Genomic DNA, 19,140 nt, shown 5'->3' on the forward strand with positions numbered 1-19,140 from the left:
ATTGGGCGTAAATCATTAAAATTTGAGCATTATATAAACTTGTTCGGATGCATGGGGATAAAAGAAACCATTGGATTAAGGATAATTAGAAAATAACTTAAGTAATAACGTAAGTATTTTTAGTGTAATATGTTGTATATATTTGAGAAAAGTACTAGTTTTATGTTCTTTACTGCAGAAATGCTTAATAATAACAAAAACTGAAAAGTCTGCTTTAGGGTATGTGTTTCTATTTACCTACTATCTACTATCTATCTGCTTTTGATCGTTTTTGATATTGATTAAATATTTGTTATAAATAGTTAGTCAAACTATGAAACGCTTTAGATAAAAAACTATAAGTATGTATGACGTTTTTAGTTTTTGAGTAATGTTATAAACGATGGTAATCTGTGGTGAAGATTCATTTCTATTTAGTTGGATTGTATGTTTCACCAACATTGGAAAGCTTGTATTGAATAAAGAAGAAAGAATAACCTATAAGTAATTTTAATTTCATGTTTTTAGGTCAATGTTCACAATTTTTAATTTAGTTCGTAAATAAATGGTTATATCGACTTAATTTAAAATAGAGTACCGAAAGTTCTGTAAAGTCAAGTTTTTTAAGTAAAGTTTTTTTCAACAACTCAACCTTGCTATATATATAATATATATATATATATATATATATATATATATATATATATATATATATATATATATATATATATATAATCTTATCATCTCCGCCCAGAATCCCGCGAAAGCACACGTGTTTAATAACTATGTCAGATCTCCGTTCAGAAGGAGATATCTCTGGGTCCATTACAGACAGAGACATCTCCGTCCATTACAGACGGAGATACAAAGTACAAAGGTTTTGATGTTTAAATGGTTCTGGGCGGGAAAGTTAACTATACATAATTGGTATACATGATACAATTAAGAAATTCGCTTTCTTCGCGACAATTTCAGTTCAAAGAAACTAAGTCGCTAACAGAAACAAAGAAATGATAACATTTTGTTTTGTTTGTTTCTCTTTTGTGACAAATATAGGAAAACTTAAGATCAAAATTGACTTGTGCAAAGTCCATGCAAGCTGCAATAACATGTAAATGGTATTTCCCATTTCACAAATCACCAATACTTTCTATTTAAAATGTTTCATTTTATGTAGTTCATAATCATATCTTCCAGTTGTTTTCCAAAAATCTTTGAATAAGATTTATACTACCATGGTAACATAACACAGTTTCGGAGAACAGTTTTAAAGCTTATTAACAACATCCTACAGATGTTTTAGGCCAAAGTTTTCGGGTTGATAATATTTATTCGAGTGTTGGTAGCGATTTTAGAAACCCCCCATTAAACATGCATTTCTGTTAAAGTTTGAAAATTTAAACTGTTTTGAACATGTCCTAAGTTGGATAATGTATTCAGTATATTTAATGATACTGTTTTAGCCAATCAGAAATGACATGCACTACCTCATGTAAGATTAAGGTAGGAAGGTAGGTTAGGTCAAGTCAAAAGACCCACAAAATGAGCCTCGCTCTTCTCTGCGTATTTATTAGAACATATATAGAATATATCTCAATGATCATTTGATTCTTTTCCAGACAGTTGCAGTGGGAAACGAGCTTACGCGCTTTATGACTTCGATGCCCGAGATCATGAAGATCTCTCTTTCCGCAAAGGCGACGTTCTAATACTCAAAGACCAGAACAATATAAAGTAAGGTTATAATTATTTCCTAAATGGTTTAGATTATTCTATTGCTTGAGCTAAATTATGGTAATGTATTCGTTGATAGAAATCACGCCATACTCTGTAAAAACCAGTCTGGAAATTAACCGTTAGTCGTAAAATCAGATTAACAATTTAGTCTCGACTCATACTTGAAAATCAGATAAAATCTAGGTTTAAAGCAAATACCTATGCGGCGAAATAGAAGTTTGCACAATTTGGGCTTTCTTTATGGAAACAATACTTATGTGAAAAACTACAGAAACAAGCTCAGTAGCAAAAAGTTTAAACATAAACCCGGTTTACTCAAATCTTTAATTTTCTAATTGTATATTTACAAGTTGTATGGGAAACCAGCACTGATCGATTTTGTTCACGTCAATTTTTCCATTCAAAGGTCCCTTATTCCAGATATGAAGGATGGTGTTACGCACGGCATAACGACCCAAAAAACAAGAATTTCCAGGCAGAGGGTTACGTGCAATTGAATTATGTGGCCACTGAAGGTATATTGAGCGTGTGTATATAATCATACGAACGTGATATCAAATCATATATATCAGTTATTCATAACGTCTTATGGTAAACGCCTATTAGTTTGTCGAATTTAGAATATCAACGAGCCCTTTTTATATGAATATTTAAATGATATATAGTTAATAACCTGTTTTTAATGAGGATAAACGATAGGGGTGTTTAATAATGCCGAAAATAAACAGATGCATCATTTATGGCCACAACTACTGTGTAATTGCGGCCGACAGTCGTAAATATTCGACACCGCTTACCAATATCAATGGCAACAGCTTTGATAATACCTCGTATTGTTTTAGTATCATATATGTATTAAATCTAAAATGAAAGGTAAATTGTGTTTCCTTACTGGAAAAACTCGAACAGAACCTTATTCAGACTTGTGCAGTGTACATCGTTAACATATACATACATGTTTTCATATATCATGCCAACGTGTATAAGATATCTTTTTCTTACACCAGAATACCATGGACATATACAAATAAAATGAAATTCGTTTTCTATATCAAATTCAAATTCAAACATTATATCATTTGTATTACAAATAAGCAATATCGTTATTTTCTAGGTGTTTTGTTTCTGGCATACCATTAAATTAATTCTGTTTAAGAGTATTTAATAGTCTACCTTTAATTCATACAAAATATTTTACAATCAATATTGGCCACATTATCAAAGATATGAGAGAAGCCATGGTCATATAACAATTTCTTAACATTTGACACAACACACAACAAATCAACTGAATTATAATTCTCACAACACAAGCTGAAGTTCTTCAGTCAATCACTAAAAACCTGGTTTCGTCGCATTGCACACTGTTTGTGTGTTTTTTTTGTGCCGTTGTTCCATGTTTCTTGTTTGTGATTTTTTTGGTTTTGTTTTAGGCGTTTACCCTGTGTCATTATAAGGGGTGTGATGTTTAAACTTTCGGCTACTGAGCTTGTCTCTGTATTTTTTTTCAAATAACTTTTAATGTTGAGTTAAATGCTCTGTTTGATGAGACTTATTTTATTTCTAGAGTATGAATATTCATTTTCCATGTATATTGTTATCATCTTTCAAGGAAGTATTTCTATATGTAATTATTGTAAAAGCATTGATTGTTAATATATGTTTATCCATTGTAAATTATTATAGTCGTACAGTTATGTAAATAAATATCACATTCATAATTTGTATTGACATTATACTGAAGTGAGATAAAGTTATGATTAAATGGGCATTAATGCCATGGAAAACTACAATATTCTGCGAGCTAATTAGGATATAAAAGAGAACGTTTGTAAAATATCATTTTTTTTATATCTCGAAGAATATTAGACAGCATAATTATATCTTGTTTCTAGTCTTTCTATTTTGTTTTTCCTCTTGGTTACATTACAATAATACATTGATTGACTGCATAATTCCATTGCATCGTATCTTTAAAGAGTCGTAACAAACGGGAAGTATTTCAAGTGAGTGGTAACCTTTTAATTTCATCTTATATGTAGCTACACCTGTTCATCCTTATGCACATAATAGAGATGCGTTGATATTGATGTAACCATTTTTAGTTACCTGACATTATATGTATATTTAGGCATAGGGCATAAGTTTCTTTCGCAATATATATCCCCTCGTGAACACAAATAGTAAATGTGTTACTCGTGGCTGTGCGACTACCTAATAAATTTAGCTTTTGGTGCATGTTCGTTGAAAAATATAACGATCGTACGCTGAAACAAACTTATATCCTCTTTGTATTCTGTGTTTCTGGTGATACTGTTTTAGCCAACCAAAGAGGACTAGAAATACCTCATTTAATAAGGTAAGGTGAGGTCAAATCAAAACACCCTCGAAATGAACCCCGCTCTTCTCTGCATATCTATTAGGACATATATAGAAAATATCTTAATGATCATTTCTTTCTTTTCCAGACAGCTGCAGTGAGAAACGAGCTTACGCGCTTTATGACTTCGATGCCCGAGATCATGAAGATCTCTCTTTCCGCAAAGGCGACGTTCTAATACTCAAAGACCAGAACAATATAAAGTAAGGTTATAATTATTTCCTAAATGGTTTAGATTATTCTTTTGCTTGAGCTAAATTATGGTAATGTATTCGTTGATAGAAATCACGCAATAACCTTTGTAGAAACCAGTCTGGAATTGATACCGTTAGTCGTAAAGTCAGATATATAGAGAGTACTAGGTTAGTGCCATGGATGGAGGAAGTTTATATTGTAAGGCAGAGGAATTTATCGGGTTCTAAATCCACGGCACTAACTTAATATTCTATATATCCTGTTACTTTGTTAATTATACACGAAAAATTACCATTTAACTACCAAATACCTGCTATAAAGGGGGACCACTGATTTTTCCCATGGTGACTTCGGCATGCAAGGTACCCGTATTTAATTATGCCTTAAAAAGTTAAATACGTCAATAAAATTCAAAACGTTTTTGAAAGTGAGTGAACGTTGATCAGTTACCAAACTGTATCTTGTCGTGATACAATTATTCTGCAAGTCACATTCAATATAGGTGAATGGTTCAACATCACGAGTGTTGACAAACAATCGCCACATGTTAAATGGATTTATGTTGCTATTAAAGGATAAAGTGTTGGATGATTAGAACTATACCGGCAAAGAGAAAATTCATTTCTGTTGTAAGTCAGGCTTTGTTATTCAGCACAAAAAAGGATTTAAATATCATTTATTGCTGCACAGTTTTCAGCATTGACGGGTGGGGTAAATGAACATGTAAAATTTCTGACCAAGTTTCGTTGCCAATGTCATTATCATGCATAGTGTAATAATTTCAGGGATAGCCAATGCTGATGCTGCTGTTGGCGGACTTTGAATCAGATTCTGCAGCATTATTTGCGCTTTTCATCTGTTATTTTAGAATAGTCCGTTTTTGCGGTCAAGTGACTTACTGACTGTAGATAATCATTACGTGGTCTATTGTTTAAATAAACTTAAATTTACACGGTACCTTGTTATTAGACCAATTTATATGCGAGTGACAGGACAAATAATATATTATGAACTTGTACTTAGAATTTGAAAACCTGACAAAGTTTTTTTATTTTATAAATACAATTTGTCTAAGAAACCAGCACTGATGAATTTAGCACCCGTCGTTTTTGTCATTTCACGGTACCGTATTCCAGATATGAAGGATGGTGTTACGCACGGCATTACGACCCAACACACCAGAATTTCCAAGCAGAGGGTTACGTGCCAATGAATTATGTGGCCCTTGAAGGTGTGTAGAGCGTATACATATAATTTTACGTACGAGTAATATAAGATCGTATACGTCAGGGATTCAAGAACACTTTAAGACGTCTTAGAGTTAACGTGTATAAAAAGTTCACATTTCATTTTAAAAACCTATTGACTATCATAACAAGTATACCAACTATGAAATACCTGTTATGGTAATACAAAACGTTCTGAAATTAAAAGTGGAAAAATATCTTATATGCGTTTCTATCAAGAGATGCTTATAGTTTAAAACATATATGAGGTGTCTGAGGCAAGGTATTACTTTGATGTATTGTATACTTTTAAAGAGACTTTAAGGAATGAAAACAATATTTCGCTTTTTCAAAAAAAATTTTATAAGCGCGCACAGTGTCGGGACACAAATTATACGACGTTTTTTCCGAAATGACGTTACGTTCTCATACAATACTAATCTGAAATAAATTGCCGTATTAGTTTTGGCAAAATATTGTGATATGGCCATTGGCTACATAGTTTGTAGGAATAACAAATGCCATTTGTCTGCAAATGTATTTGGTGTGTGACTTCTGATGGTATGTTAGACACCCAATTTCTTTGTCTTTGCAGTGGTGGTTTTGTTTTTCATTATGTTTTCCTGAAATTGCAGCTAAAGTTTATCGAATGTATATCACTCTTTACCAGTTGTGTCTTCAAAGGAGTTCTTACAGATTGTTTTTTTGATTTTGTCGTCTAGAGCTGTTCTTCATCATTAAAGCATTTCCATTTCCGTCGCTATCATTGTTTGAGGAAATCTTTGACAAGAAACGCCTTTGCAATTTGAAAAATGTGCTGAAGACTGCAAAACTATGGTTTCATCTTATGGCACATATTCAGATATTGGCATGAACCGATACTTTCATGCAGTATGACGGTAATTTTGTTTTAAGTAAAGGTTGCATAGGACACATGTAAATTACATGCCGTAGAACTGTATGTATTCGTACAAAATTCGATTTATTTTAGTGATTTGTGAGATATGGATTTATCTTCTGAGATGGCTTCAGAATTGTAAAAAAGGCCGTTTTCCTTAGATGGATTTCGCAAAACTCATGTTGATGTAGATTGAACATCATTCTTCATCGCAATTTCATTCATGGCGTATATTGCTTTTCAATGATCATTGTAATTCACTGTCTAAGTGTTTCTTTCCAAACAACTTAACTGAATAGCGAAATTAGCATATATAGGAATTTAGCGCCTGTGTCGACACAGGAAAGTTCATCAGTATGTGCTCTATAACGTGGACATATGAACAGTTATTATTTGAAAAATAACAAGTAAGACGGCAATATATATTTGTCAGTGCAAGACTGAACTGGCGAGCTTATTTCCCGATAGTTACTGAATTGCGTTGAAGTACCTAATCACCGCTATATAAGACTGTTTTGTGCTCGGCGATATTTTTCATCTGTAAAGGAGATTCACTAATGAAATATTTCCGTAAGACGTTTGCATTTAATGGCAATGATTTGACACACTTTCAGATCGGCTTATACCACAATTTAGACTCACCACCCTTCTCCAAAATATTTTTTATTCAAAGAGATACGCGTACAATAATCTTTCGTTAATATCGATTGTTCAAAATCCAAGCATACGTTACGTGCACTGGAATTAAGTCGATACCAGAGACGTTCACTGTTTGTTTTGAAAATCCAGAACCGATTGGATCTTATTTCAGTCCATCGGTCCTAGGTTACGAGGATGAACATTAGATCTTTATCGATAGTCGCTTTCGCGGCTTGACAATCGGTTCTTTGTGTGTAGATGAAAAACGAAGATTTAGATTTAAACCACTGAACATAATTTTGTATTTGTATATGTTTAAATTATTGAACCTTTAATAAAAGTGGACCCCAACTCAAGTTAAGTACAGTCAGGCAATGGTTTTGCTTATGAAGCTAATTATGATTATTTAGGTAACAATTTCGTCGCCATGGTGTTTTCTATTTCAAAAGTAAGCAAATCGTGTTTGATATATTCACTGCTATTATTTACTGGCAAAACTCCATATTTTACCAGAAAACATTAATTAAATTTTAACATTTTAATCATGTTTACATTGTAACTGTGCTGTTTTAATGTAACATTGTCATACGAATTACAACCTTAAATTATAATATTTTGCCATTTTGAATCTGATTTATCGTGATATGTTATAGTCCATCTAAACTGGATACTTGTTAACTATTAAACTGCCGTTTATTAACACTCTAGAGCTGGTCAATGACGTTCTTAGCTCGAGAAATGTTAAGATTCTATGGCTTTATTTTTATACTTAAAGCTGCACTCTCACAAATTGATCGTTTTGACAATTATTTTTGTATTTGAATGCACCATTTTTTGCGTAAAAGTCTGCAACCAGTGGTATAAGACAAAATATCACAGCGCATATTTCATATTTACGTTTGAAAATTGATGTTTTATAGCAAAAAGCGTTACTAAAGTCTTAGTGAATATGAAATTTCGGGCAGTTTTTCAAACAAATGAGATCTGTTATTTCATGAATTACTAATATGACTTAATTTTATTGCATTGATGCCAAAAACAGTTGATTTTGAGATAAATGTTTCTAAAAGTGTCAAAACTGAAAATCTGTGTCAGTTCGGTTTTCAAAGTAGTTTAATATAATGCATCAAAATTAGGTGTTATATTTCATGTTTAAGTAGCAAACGATTACGAGGTTTATGAGTTGGGAAGCGATATACTTGAGGATTTTGATGAGGTTAGTTAGAACATCCGTGTTATATTTTTGCTTTTAATCCTTAATATAATATTTATTTAGCCGTAGATGGTTGGTTGCTGTTAGCCCTTTTGCGATATTCTCCAGAAGAAGTCCATAATGGGCTCGGAAACCATCATCACAAGATTACTTTCATTAGCAGTTTTTTCCTAATATATTATTTCAATGCTGTGGTCAGTTTTATTATTTCACACTATAAAATCGTTAAAATATGAAGGTTACTTTCTTTCTCTTAACCAAAAATATAAAGCAAAACTAAGATGGCTGCCGGCTCGCGCCGACCAAATTATCATTATACTTGTAAATGTCGCGTATTGGTCTCTAAAATTTGCCATTTTCGTTAATAATTAAATGTAAGATTTTTTGAAATAAAATTACGAAAACTCGGTAAAACACGTAAAATTGGTTCTTTTTAAAGATCCAATTAACTAGTCGTTTGGAATAAGATATCAAACCAACATTTTAAAGTGACACTCTTATTCAAAATCAGTACATACACATATAAAACAAACATATATTTTAAGTGATAAACCTTTAACTACTTTAATTACTTATATAATGCATTATGGAAAGTTTTAATTACTGGTTACAAGATTGTAACCGTCACTGTATTTATTAGCAGAAAGCATAAACATATTAAATGATTGGTGAATGCTAAAAGATTTACTGTGTTGTACAATAGTCTCAAGAGGTAGAAATACCGGTTTTTATGCTCATTTCTTTCAAATGAAACTCGGACCATTGCTTTCGACAAGTATTCATCCTTTTTTCGAATTTTAAAACAATATTAATTGTGGTAAATCTAATCTTTGATCAGTTGTTTTGTTATTGCAATTGATTATTAGTGTAGTTGTTCAACAAATCCCTTATAGATCAGCTCATTCTTGACAGATTTATTGGCAGATTGGACTACAATTACCGATATATTGCGTGAATAACATTGACATGACACAATTTCTTCTGGTTTGGTACTTAAAAGGAGCGCATAGAGTAGTTAAAAGCGTATCGGAGGGGCTATGCAATTTTATTAAATTCTTCCTTTAGAACATAGATCTTTACAGAGTCCTGTTCGATTACATTGCCAGTTTTCAGAACCTTTTTATTGCAATACCATATTGAAGGGAACATTCAAACCCCTGTAGAGATGGAACATCAGAGGCAATAGGAAAAGGTACTTATAGTGTTTTTTTTATTGTTGATTATAGTTTTACAAACAGAAGGTACTTTCCCGACGTTTCGAAGCCAGTTTGTTATGTTTCTTTCGCTTGGCTGTTCTAACGAGATGGTTGACGTGGTTGCGTTTCTGCCTGTTAGTACGCCACTGATTGCCATTGCTCATTCGCCTGGGTCTTCTGAATTTTGTCACTATGCCTTTCAATGAGTGATGTTCGCATTTCATGCTGTAAACATTGGGGATCCGGATTGCAAATCGAGACAACCTTGCGTGTAAACATTTTTCGCATAGCTTAAGTTGATTAGTGAACAATAATTAGGAAACTAATGTAAAGTCACTAGGTAAAATATGCTCTTGACAAGTAGTTAACCTATATTACTTAAAAGACTACTAGGTGAAAGATCAAGGTCAAAGTCCTATTCAGCGGTAGGGTGCCATTAACCACCAATTGACCTATATTGATTAAGATGTTATAAGATATGTATATGGAGACACGCCCCAGGTTAAATACATAGATAAATTTAAAATGGCGTCATTCATGGCAAATCGAAATAGCAAAATTAAGTGATTGTGATTTGCCCTGAAGCTAAAACGGTTGGCAAATACGTAAGGATAAACCCATAAGACGTCGTTTATTTTTATTTATAATTTTCTTGAACCTTCACTTTTTCACTTTTGGAACGGTGTCCGGGTGATATTTTATGACAGATCTAAGCGAGTACAATCATGTTTGGTACATTGCTACAGGTCAAGTTGGACTTTGATTACAATGATTGATTGACCAATGTTGACGATAGTATATCCTATAGTTTACCACTCCTGTGTCAAGGCTGTGGTTTGGTCTTTGTTATTCCTGTGACAGCTCTAGTGATAATCTATCATAATTATATTTGTAGAAAACAAACAGTAAGTTCTGAAACATGGTTGATTTCAATATATATGCAAAAAGCTACAGAAGCATGCTCAGTAGCAAAAAGTTTAAACATAAACCCGGTTTAGTGGCAATGGGCAAGTTGTAGGGAGGGTTTTTAAATATATAATGTTGACACAATTGCTATTATTTTTCAGCTTAAAAGCATCCTTTTCAAACACTTCTTTTTGAAAATCATTAATACTATGACTTTTTACAAATGGTAGGTATCATTTCATCCCATTAAAATTGTTTTTAGCGTAAAACATATTGAAATTCCTCTCCAACTTTATTCAACGAACATCATCAACATTCCCTTTGATTTCGTCACCAATCAATCTGTCTTTTCCAATTGGTAAATGATTAGTTCAAAGTCTAAAGTTTCCTAGAGTTTGAACAAAGTTTGTATTAACCTTGAAATAAAATCTTAATTTCAGTTTCATAAAATTCGGTTATTGCTAAATTTTGATGAGTATACATTTCTATTCCAAATTCCAACCGCATTTATCAAATCTTATTTAAAAGCTACTGAACCATCCATAAACACATAAACATTAAAAATTGCGCAGTAAAGTTGAGTGTCAGCTTATACCAAAATCCTAGAATGCGTTTCTAAATCATAATATTTAAAGGAAATCGACCAAAGTCGCCATACTTAGGAGTGTTTCTCTTAACATTCAGAAGATGTTTATAAAATCAATCTGAAACCTTTTTTCATAATGAGCACATCCTCGCCCTGTTTTGTAAAGCATAAGGTAGAATAGATGGGAACGCATTGTCGAATAATGCCATTTGGCAATCACATGTATGAGACAAATTCCCCAGAAAGGCATCGTTGGTCAGAAAGCCGTTCATATAAAGGACTATATAGACAGAACAGATTTAGTATCGAATACATGTTCATGACGACCTTCCCTGCTTTCCCGTAAGGTTGAAAATATTGATCGCGTTCATTTTTCATAGAGTAAAGTATAGAGACGGAGTTGATAATTCACTATAAGACTAAGTGGATGTCATTTCCTGTCTCCTTTTTAGATGTGATTGTTGAACATGAATGCATGTGAATATCATACATAATGGCAACGATATTTTCGCCAGGATTCAATTTTTTAAATGAAAACCGATGGTATGACCTTTTTGTGCTAAAGAGAGTGAAGAAACAAAATAACACGCAGTGGATGAATCTATAAGTTAATGATAGTAGTAAATATCTTGATCATGTTAACCATATTGAAATCTTAGTATACATTATCAATAGAGGTCATCCTTTGGTAGTGATCTAACTGTTTGTTATGTATGAAGTTATTAGGCCCAAGTGTGTTATCGGTAATTTTATAGTTGAGTTTATACTATTTATTGAAAGAACTAAATTAGTTTGAATTTTATTTGTTATTAAATATCGAATTTTCAAAATATTCTAACTAAAGTTTACTATGTTTAATTTGTATACTTAACAAACTTGCTTATTTTATTCTATTTTATAGTTTGTATTAATTTCTCAATTTTGACAATAATGTATGCAACCCAAAACTAGTATTCCAAATGATTTTCAAGAAAAGATGTTGTAAACGTGAATTTTAAATATGCTGTTGTAAACAGTTGAAATGTTAGCCTAGAAATGCTTCGTTAAAATACAAGGAATTTAGTTATTTAGGAATAAACGTCACCTTTTTGTATTTACATCGGTTTTGTCCCGTGGTGAACCATGTGAAAACCCCGTTTATGTCATGTGATTCCTCACAATGAACCAACTTGTCAGTGTAGACATAATTATCACTATCATTAATATTTCATTTACATGAAGACACCTTTTTGCCACAAAGTAACCATATCCACCAAAGTGATTGGGTCTGAAAAATTCACTTTTAATCCCAATTGCTCTGAGCATAGAGTACTTTTACGCACCCATCAAGACCTAAACAAAAACAAATGAAAACTTCGTCTTCCTATCTATACCTGTCTTAACATATATTTTCATCTAAGGTCCCGAAGATACCGCTGTAACGCAGCATTAGGAGGATAATCTTTTCCATATTGCCTGCATATCTCGAAGATTAATCGTTGACCCATTACTCAAGCTACTCGTCGCCTAGTTGCTCTATGTCCTCTAGAATGGCAAAACCAGGTTCATAGACGGTTTGAGGTAGATTGTTCCGGGAGATTAGCCCTGCTAGCCCAAATCTTTAACTATAATTCGTTGCTCATCCGCGTTTCTTTTCGGAACGGTCTCCTTGATTGGATGAGATTTATCTGTACCGTGTCTGTATTTGTTAAAAGGTAAAGGGTAAATGAGGGAGGAGTGTAGAATGAATATAAGTAAACTAATTAGCTCAATTAGATGAAACTGAATCTATAGTTTCTCACAACGACGCGATGAAACGTTTAACTAATCATGTTCATTGTTTTTGGCATTCAATCGCACTCTAGTCACAAGAGCCCAAGCAAAATCTGCCAAAAGCACACTTATTCAAATGCTTTACGCGATTGATTATTAAAACATTATTAAAAAACACCAAACTATCTATAGATATATGCTGCCAGAAATTCTTGGAGGTCATGTGTAATAATTTCAAATATTTGTGTTGCAGTCGGTTGGGCTGAATTTCATTCAAAATCTAGGTAAAAACTGATACAATTGTCCGCGATTATAACATGACTATCCGGCATGAAAGCTTATCCAAAAATGAAAGTGCCGCACTGTGGCGCTAACAACCCACAGACAAAAGCGTGGCGGTAATTTACATCCATACCTAATTTGGTATGTATCAATGCCTTTTAATGGAAAGGGGAAGAATGAGCGAAATGCAAATAAATGAAAACAGTTATTTGAGGGTTTCCATTGCCTGCGGCAGAGGTACGCCCGCTATATTTTCTGTAAATGGCCAAAATTGAACCCTTAACACATAAATGATTTACATTTACGAATAACAACACTATTATTTTACCTTGTTACAGACAAATCAGATGACGAAGCGACTACAGCTATGTCGTCGCTGAACATTCAAGATGAGAGCGAATCCGAGGATGGTATTTATCAAAGTTTATTTTGTGCTTATATAAGTGAATCATCTGAATAACATCAACTCAAAACGAAAAGGAAGACTAATAGGACAATGTTAAGGTTGATAATAATAAAATCTTTTATAACCAGGAAAATAATTCGAGACTGGCTCGAGTGAGGCTGCTTACAAGATTTTCAATCATTTGGCCTACATTTATTTATAAAACACCCTTTTTAATGGAAGTAGAAATGTAAACACACATTTTGACTAACTTTTAATAGGTTTTGGTACATTGTTAATAATAAAAATGATTATGACCGTCATGGAACAGCGACTAAAACATTTACCCGTATACATTTATTTGATGGTTGCTATTTTCCAACATCAAGGAAAATAAGAATGATGAAAAACTGTTTGATCCTTTCAAAGGTTTTTGAAAGACATAAGTAGTCAGTAATGCCTATCCAGGACAAAATGCACCCATTGACCCGTTCTTATTCTATATAAATGATGCAATCCTGTTCGAAGTCAATTTTTAGACGCAGTCAAGCGCGACGTGTTATCATAGCTTATGACGCTTGATATGGTTAGGGTTAAGGTTAGCGTTAGGGTTATGGATGTGGGCCATTGTTTATAATTCATATGAATTGTTTTATGTACATGAAGGCAATTGATATGTATGTAACCCGTTGTTTGTTTTCAGTACTGTTTCTTCAATAATATACAGTCTAATATGAACAAGTTTGTGATTCGCGTTAACGTCAACGTACTTACGAATTGTTTTATGTACATGAAGGTAATTGATATGTATGTAAGCCGTTGTTTGTTTTCAGTACTGTTTCTTCAATAATGTACAGTCTAATATGAACAAGTTTGTGATTCGCGTTAACGTCAACGCACTTACAATGTCGCCTTATTATATAATGAACAGTATCATATTAACGAGTTTGGGGTTTTAGGTCCGCAACCTTTCAACAGCAGAACTATATTTGTAGCCGATTTTTGACAGGGTAGTGCATAAATCCTATACTATAAACATTGTATCTTTACACGAGACAACCTTGCGAGCCGAATAGTGTCTGTACTCGAAATAAATGATTTGGCGCACATATTACGTCATGGTTATTGAACACAAATTTGGGATCATGCATATTACATCGTCCAGACACGGGTAAATACAGGTGTAAATATACAATGAATTATATTATAACGGGATTTCATTTTCTTCCATTTGTGTATGAGTAATTAAGTTTAGAAAGGTTGGTGTTATCATACTTTTAATGGCCTCCAGAAAATAAAGGATTGTGTTTGTTTTGAAACAATTGATTTAGGCTTGTATTGTTATGCTACTTATCGGTTAACGCTTTGGTGTCTGTAATATTTATTATTTGCATATTTTAATAATGATAAAATACTAGTTCTTTTGTATAAAACGAAGAAGATACTGTTATTGTCTATGTGTAGTAGGACTTTTCAACTATCGTGGATTTTCTCCGAGTGAACATTGAATGTCTGCCTTTTTTAATGCCAATAATTATTTGCACTTACTTGACGTTGGTCTTTTGCCACAGTTAATACTTCCATTCCGAGCTGTGTACAGCAATATTTTGTTAATGATGACTTCTTTTTATCAAGTGGTCGAAATGTTCGCTCCATACTTAAGTATGTTACCTTATGCTTAAGATTGCAAAGGTAGGAGATAAATGACATGATTACGTTTAATGTAAAAAATCACCCCCTTGTTGGTTCCCCTACTCATTCTTGAGATGCATCTAACCAGTAATGGATCAAAACGTTCTCTAGCAATTGTTTGTCATTGCATCCCGATGCATCTGTAACATGTTTTACTCAATATTTTACAGTAAGTCTTGTTTTTATGATTCTAACAACTTATAATTACAAAAACAACAACAACCCAACAATATCATTTAAAGTCCGTGGGAGTGTGTTTGTTGGGATTATTTCACTGTCACAATAACAACCATATGCTATATGAAGTATCATCGTTTGTATTCTCGTATCTCAGAAGGCGAATAAATGTTTTAAAGAAAGTGATTTGATTAATCGATTGTTTGTTGTGTAAAATTACCATAGAATTCATTTTTAAGTTAGACAGTTCAAAACTATACCTTAAATATAATAAAACATTTAATTTATGTTCAAGCATTTGTTGTTTGTTATGATGTCCAAACAAAACAAATGTTGGAGCATAATTCAGTTTCAAGAAAATGTTAAAAAAAGGAATAAGATTTCAATAATAATCGGTAAGTTTTGTTTATTTTCAAACAAGTCTGTTAGAAAACAGAACTAAAATTGTTCATTTGACGGACATTTTGTTGTTTCAAATGTAAAGTTTTCATTTTTAAGCAGAAAAGTAATAACAATTGACTATAAAAGTTATTCGTTTAGTTGTTATTTTTACTACAGGGCAAATAGCAATTATCGAAAGGCTGATTTTACTGCTGTTATTTCACTGATAAAACTTCATATTTCCACGGAAAGCATAAAATACATCTGAACAATATTCACACCATAATATATTACTGTGCCTCTCAACTGGGTCTTCGTTACATATCAACTGGGTCTTCGTTACATATTCAACTGGGTCTTCGTTACATATCAACTGGGTCTTCGTTACATATCAACTGGGTCTTCGTTACATATCAACTGGGTCTTCGTTACATACCAACTGGGTCTTCGTTACATATCAACTGGGTCTTCATTACATATCAACTGGGTCTTCGTTTCATATCAACTGGGTCTTCGTTTCATATTCAACTGGCTGTCTTTTCCGTTATATTATCAAACCTTAAGAGCTGACCATGACTTTCTCAACTCCAGAAATTTAACTATTTTCATGGCTTTAGGCTGAAGTGAAAAGGTAGTGTAAGAGTAAAATAGTTAGTTTGAGCAGGATTTTCATTACATGCAATGAGCAGGATTTTCATTACATGCAATAATGTATCCATATTTTGTTAAATGATCATTTTTGCATTTTTTAGTAACACAAGAATACGAAGATTATAAGTTGGGAAGTGATATTCTTGATAACCTTGATGTGGTAAGTGAAAACTAGAACATAGGTGTTATCGTTTTCTTCAAATCGATATTATATTATATGCTTAGAAGTAAATGCTGGGTTGCTACTCGCCGTAATGCTATGCTCTCCCGAAGATGTCCATAAGGGGCTCGAGGTTGAGTATCTCATAATGGCGCGCAACAACCAACTATTAATATTTTCTAAAATACCTTTATGTTTCCTTTCCATTCATTTTGTTATGTATTCTTGCAATACTGTTTAATAAAATTCAACTGAATATATAACATATAATTTCGTATATCTTTCGATTGATCTACGTTGCTGTAGGGATCAAATGCGTGCAACTAAGCCTTGTCTTTACGAAACGGTTCACTATCAAATCGAAGAAAGTAACACAGTTCCTTGAAATTCTTTACCCAAAACGATATCATTAATACATTGCAATATCTAACTCAAATATGGTGTTTCTACTGTACGAATACTCCAATCCGGGTTTTGTTTTCCTTATAAATCAATAGAAGTTTGAAGTAAACACAAGTATTCATATCACTCAAATATCATTCCAGATAAGCTAGCGCTTGCTAACTTATGACTCCATTTAAACATGGATGTTATCATTACCGCACACGCACACACGCACACACACACACACACACACACACACACACTAATGAGATATTATCAAATCAATATTTCGTTTTTGGCTTACCATCATAAACTTTAACATACAAGTTTTGTACAAACTGTTATTTAGTATATGTCTAAGTGGAATTGATGGAATCCTATCAGATATCGGATACCGAAACAGAGGAATACAAACGAATACTGAAGGAAACGGGATACACAGCTCTTTGTAAAAAGTTAGAAGAGCCCATCAATGGATGGGAAAAGGTCCAAATAAATATTGCTGTAACAGGAGAACCTGGTACAGGGAAGTCGTCCTTTATCAACTCTATCAGAGGGCTGGAAGCTGATGATCCTGGTGCAGCTGAAGTATCCTTGTTCGAAACTACTATGAATCTGAGCGGTTACCCACACCCTGACAATCCAAATCTTCGCATTTGGGATTTGCCTTATGTAGGTGAATTAACCTTCACGCGGGATAACTACTTGCAGAAAGCAGCATTAAGTCAGTTTGACTTTTTTTACTCCTGTCTGCTTCGCGGTTTAAGGAAAATGACATTTGGCTTGCAAAGGAATTTCTTAAGTTGAAGCCAAATTTTCACTTGTTCTTTGTACGAACAAAGATCGACGATGATCTTCGCTCCTCACAAAAAGGACGACGCAAACTGCAGACCGCCGAAGATATGCATGCATTGCAGCAGGAAATCAAAGAGTGGGCAAGGCTCAATCTTGTGAAAGACGGGATATCCAATGCAAACATATATCTTGTTGACAACTATGACACACCAGCTTTTGATTTTGGTACAATGTATTCGAAACTGATGCAAAACGTTTCCAGACTTGAAAGGGAGGCAATGATCATGGCCACAAAGGAAGTTGTTCAAACGAAGCTCGCTTTTTTGAAAAGTAGAATCAGCTTGGTTTCTCAAACTGCGGCAGAGGCTGCAGTCTTTGCAACTGCAGTCACAAACAAGTATCCGGCAGAAATATACGTGTTGATAGAGGAGTGCAGATTGTATCGTTCGCAGCTAGGACTCAATTTAAATTCGTTAGAAATCATCGCAAAACGTTTTGAAATTTATTTCGAAGAATTGCTGGTCAACTTGTCAATGACATCTTACATATATGTAGATTGTGAGGATGGGTTTGCCAACTTTTATACAAGGTTTGGAATAATTGAACCAAAAATTTGGCATTCACTGCCACTTATTGGAAACATGTTAAAGGTCAAAGCTCACCAGAAAGAAGGCGCTTTTATTCTGAAAGAATTCCTTGACATGTGTGCGAAAGAAACACATGACCTTCAGATGTACATGGCCAAGGCTTTAGAGGGATCCGAATTTTAGAGTCTAGACAGGAGAACCAAACGTCATTTTCCTTGAAACCGTCGAATGTAGATAAAAACTTCTGCTTTATACGCTGCTCGAAACCAATTTTGTGTGTGTGTTTTTTTTAATTCTAATATTAGATCTGTAAATGAAATTTGTTATGTTTGTGAATGTTTCTATTGTTGGAAGTGTTTTGTATTGATAATTATCACGATTGCCGAGCTTGGCTCTGCTGTGTCGATTGCAGACTGAATAGGTTACTCCTTTTATTCGCGATAAATGATAACATAACTTTCTTACACTGAATAAATATAAAAAATAAAAAATAAACTGAATGATTTCGTCCGTCAGAAAACCATCATTTTTTATCAGATGGTCTTCATGAGCTCAATGTCATGGTTGGAAAAGTAAGATGTCCGACCAAACCTTTCGTCTTGAGGTAAAAAAAACAAATATTGTCTTGTGATGTCATGGAACGGTTTTAAAATGTCGATTTGGATTGCATGATTGAATTTTAATTATTTATGTTTACTGTTTGTGTTAAGATGTTGTATCAATGCCGTTTGTGTATTTCTAAAGAAGATTAATATATATGTTTCATCTATTTCTATTTCGTCTGAATGTTTTCAATTCTGATTTGTTTTATACCGTTATGAGATGTATGCAGTTTATTAACTTCGGTTTAAACAATATTTATTTTGTCAAACATAACATAACTTGATTGTTAAAATAAAAAAGAACATTAGAACAGATAAATCGGCTAAATTTCATTAT

The 19,140-nt window shown here is 33.2% G+C and overlaps 2 protein-coding genes across 2 annotated transcripts in view; both read left to right on the top strand.

Moving 5' to 3' along the window:
- LOC128213789 (T-cell-specific guanine nucleotide triphosphate-binding protein 2-like) overlaps positions 1-14,141 on the top strand; it is a 70,114-nt gene extending 55,973 nt beyond the window's left edge. Inside the window, exons 8-12 of the mRNA XM_052919845.1 lie at positions 1,599-1,713; positions 2,137-2,231; positions 4,185-4,299; positions 5,428-5,522; positions 13,328-14,141. Of these exons, the coding sequence (XP_052775805.1) occupies positions 1,599-1,713; positions 2,137-2,231; positions 4,185-4,299; positions 5,428-5,522; positions 13,328-13,449 (542 nt within the window). The 3' untranslated portion in view covers positions 13,450-14,141. The remainder of the gene's footprint in view (positions 1-1,598; positions 1,714-2,136; positions 2,232-4,184; positions 4,300-5,427; positions 5,523-13,327) is intronic.
- An 876-nt stretch (positions 14,142-15,017) lies between these two features.
- LOC128213790 (T-cell-specific guanine nucleotide triphosphate-binding protein 2-like) lies at positions 15,018-18,384 on the top strand. Its single transcript, XM_052919846.1, has 4 exons — positions 15,018-15,036; positions 16,377-16,435; positions 17,204-17,543; positions 18,170-18,384. The coding sequence occupies exons 1-4, from the start codon at positions 15,018-15,020 to the stop codon at positions 18,382-18,384; spliced, it is 633 nt and encodes a 210-aa protein (XP_052775806.1).
- The last annotated feature ends 756 nt before the right edge of the window (positions 18,385-19,140 follow it).

Source organism: Mya arenaria, chromosome 13, assembly GCF_026914265.1.
Source record: "Mya arenaria isolate MELC-2E11 chromosome 13, ASM2691426v1".
Lineage (NCBI taxonomy): Eukaryota > Metazoa > Mollusca > Bivalvia > Myida > Myidae > Mya > Mya arenaria.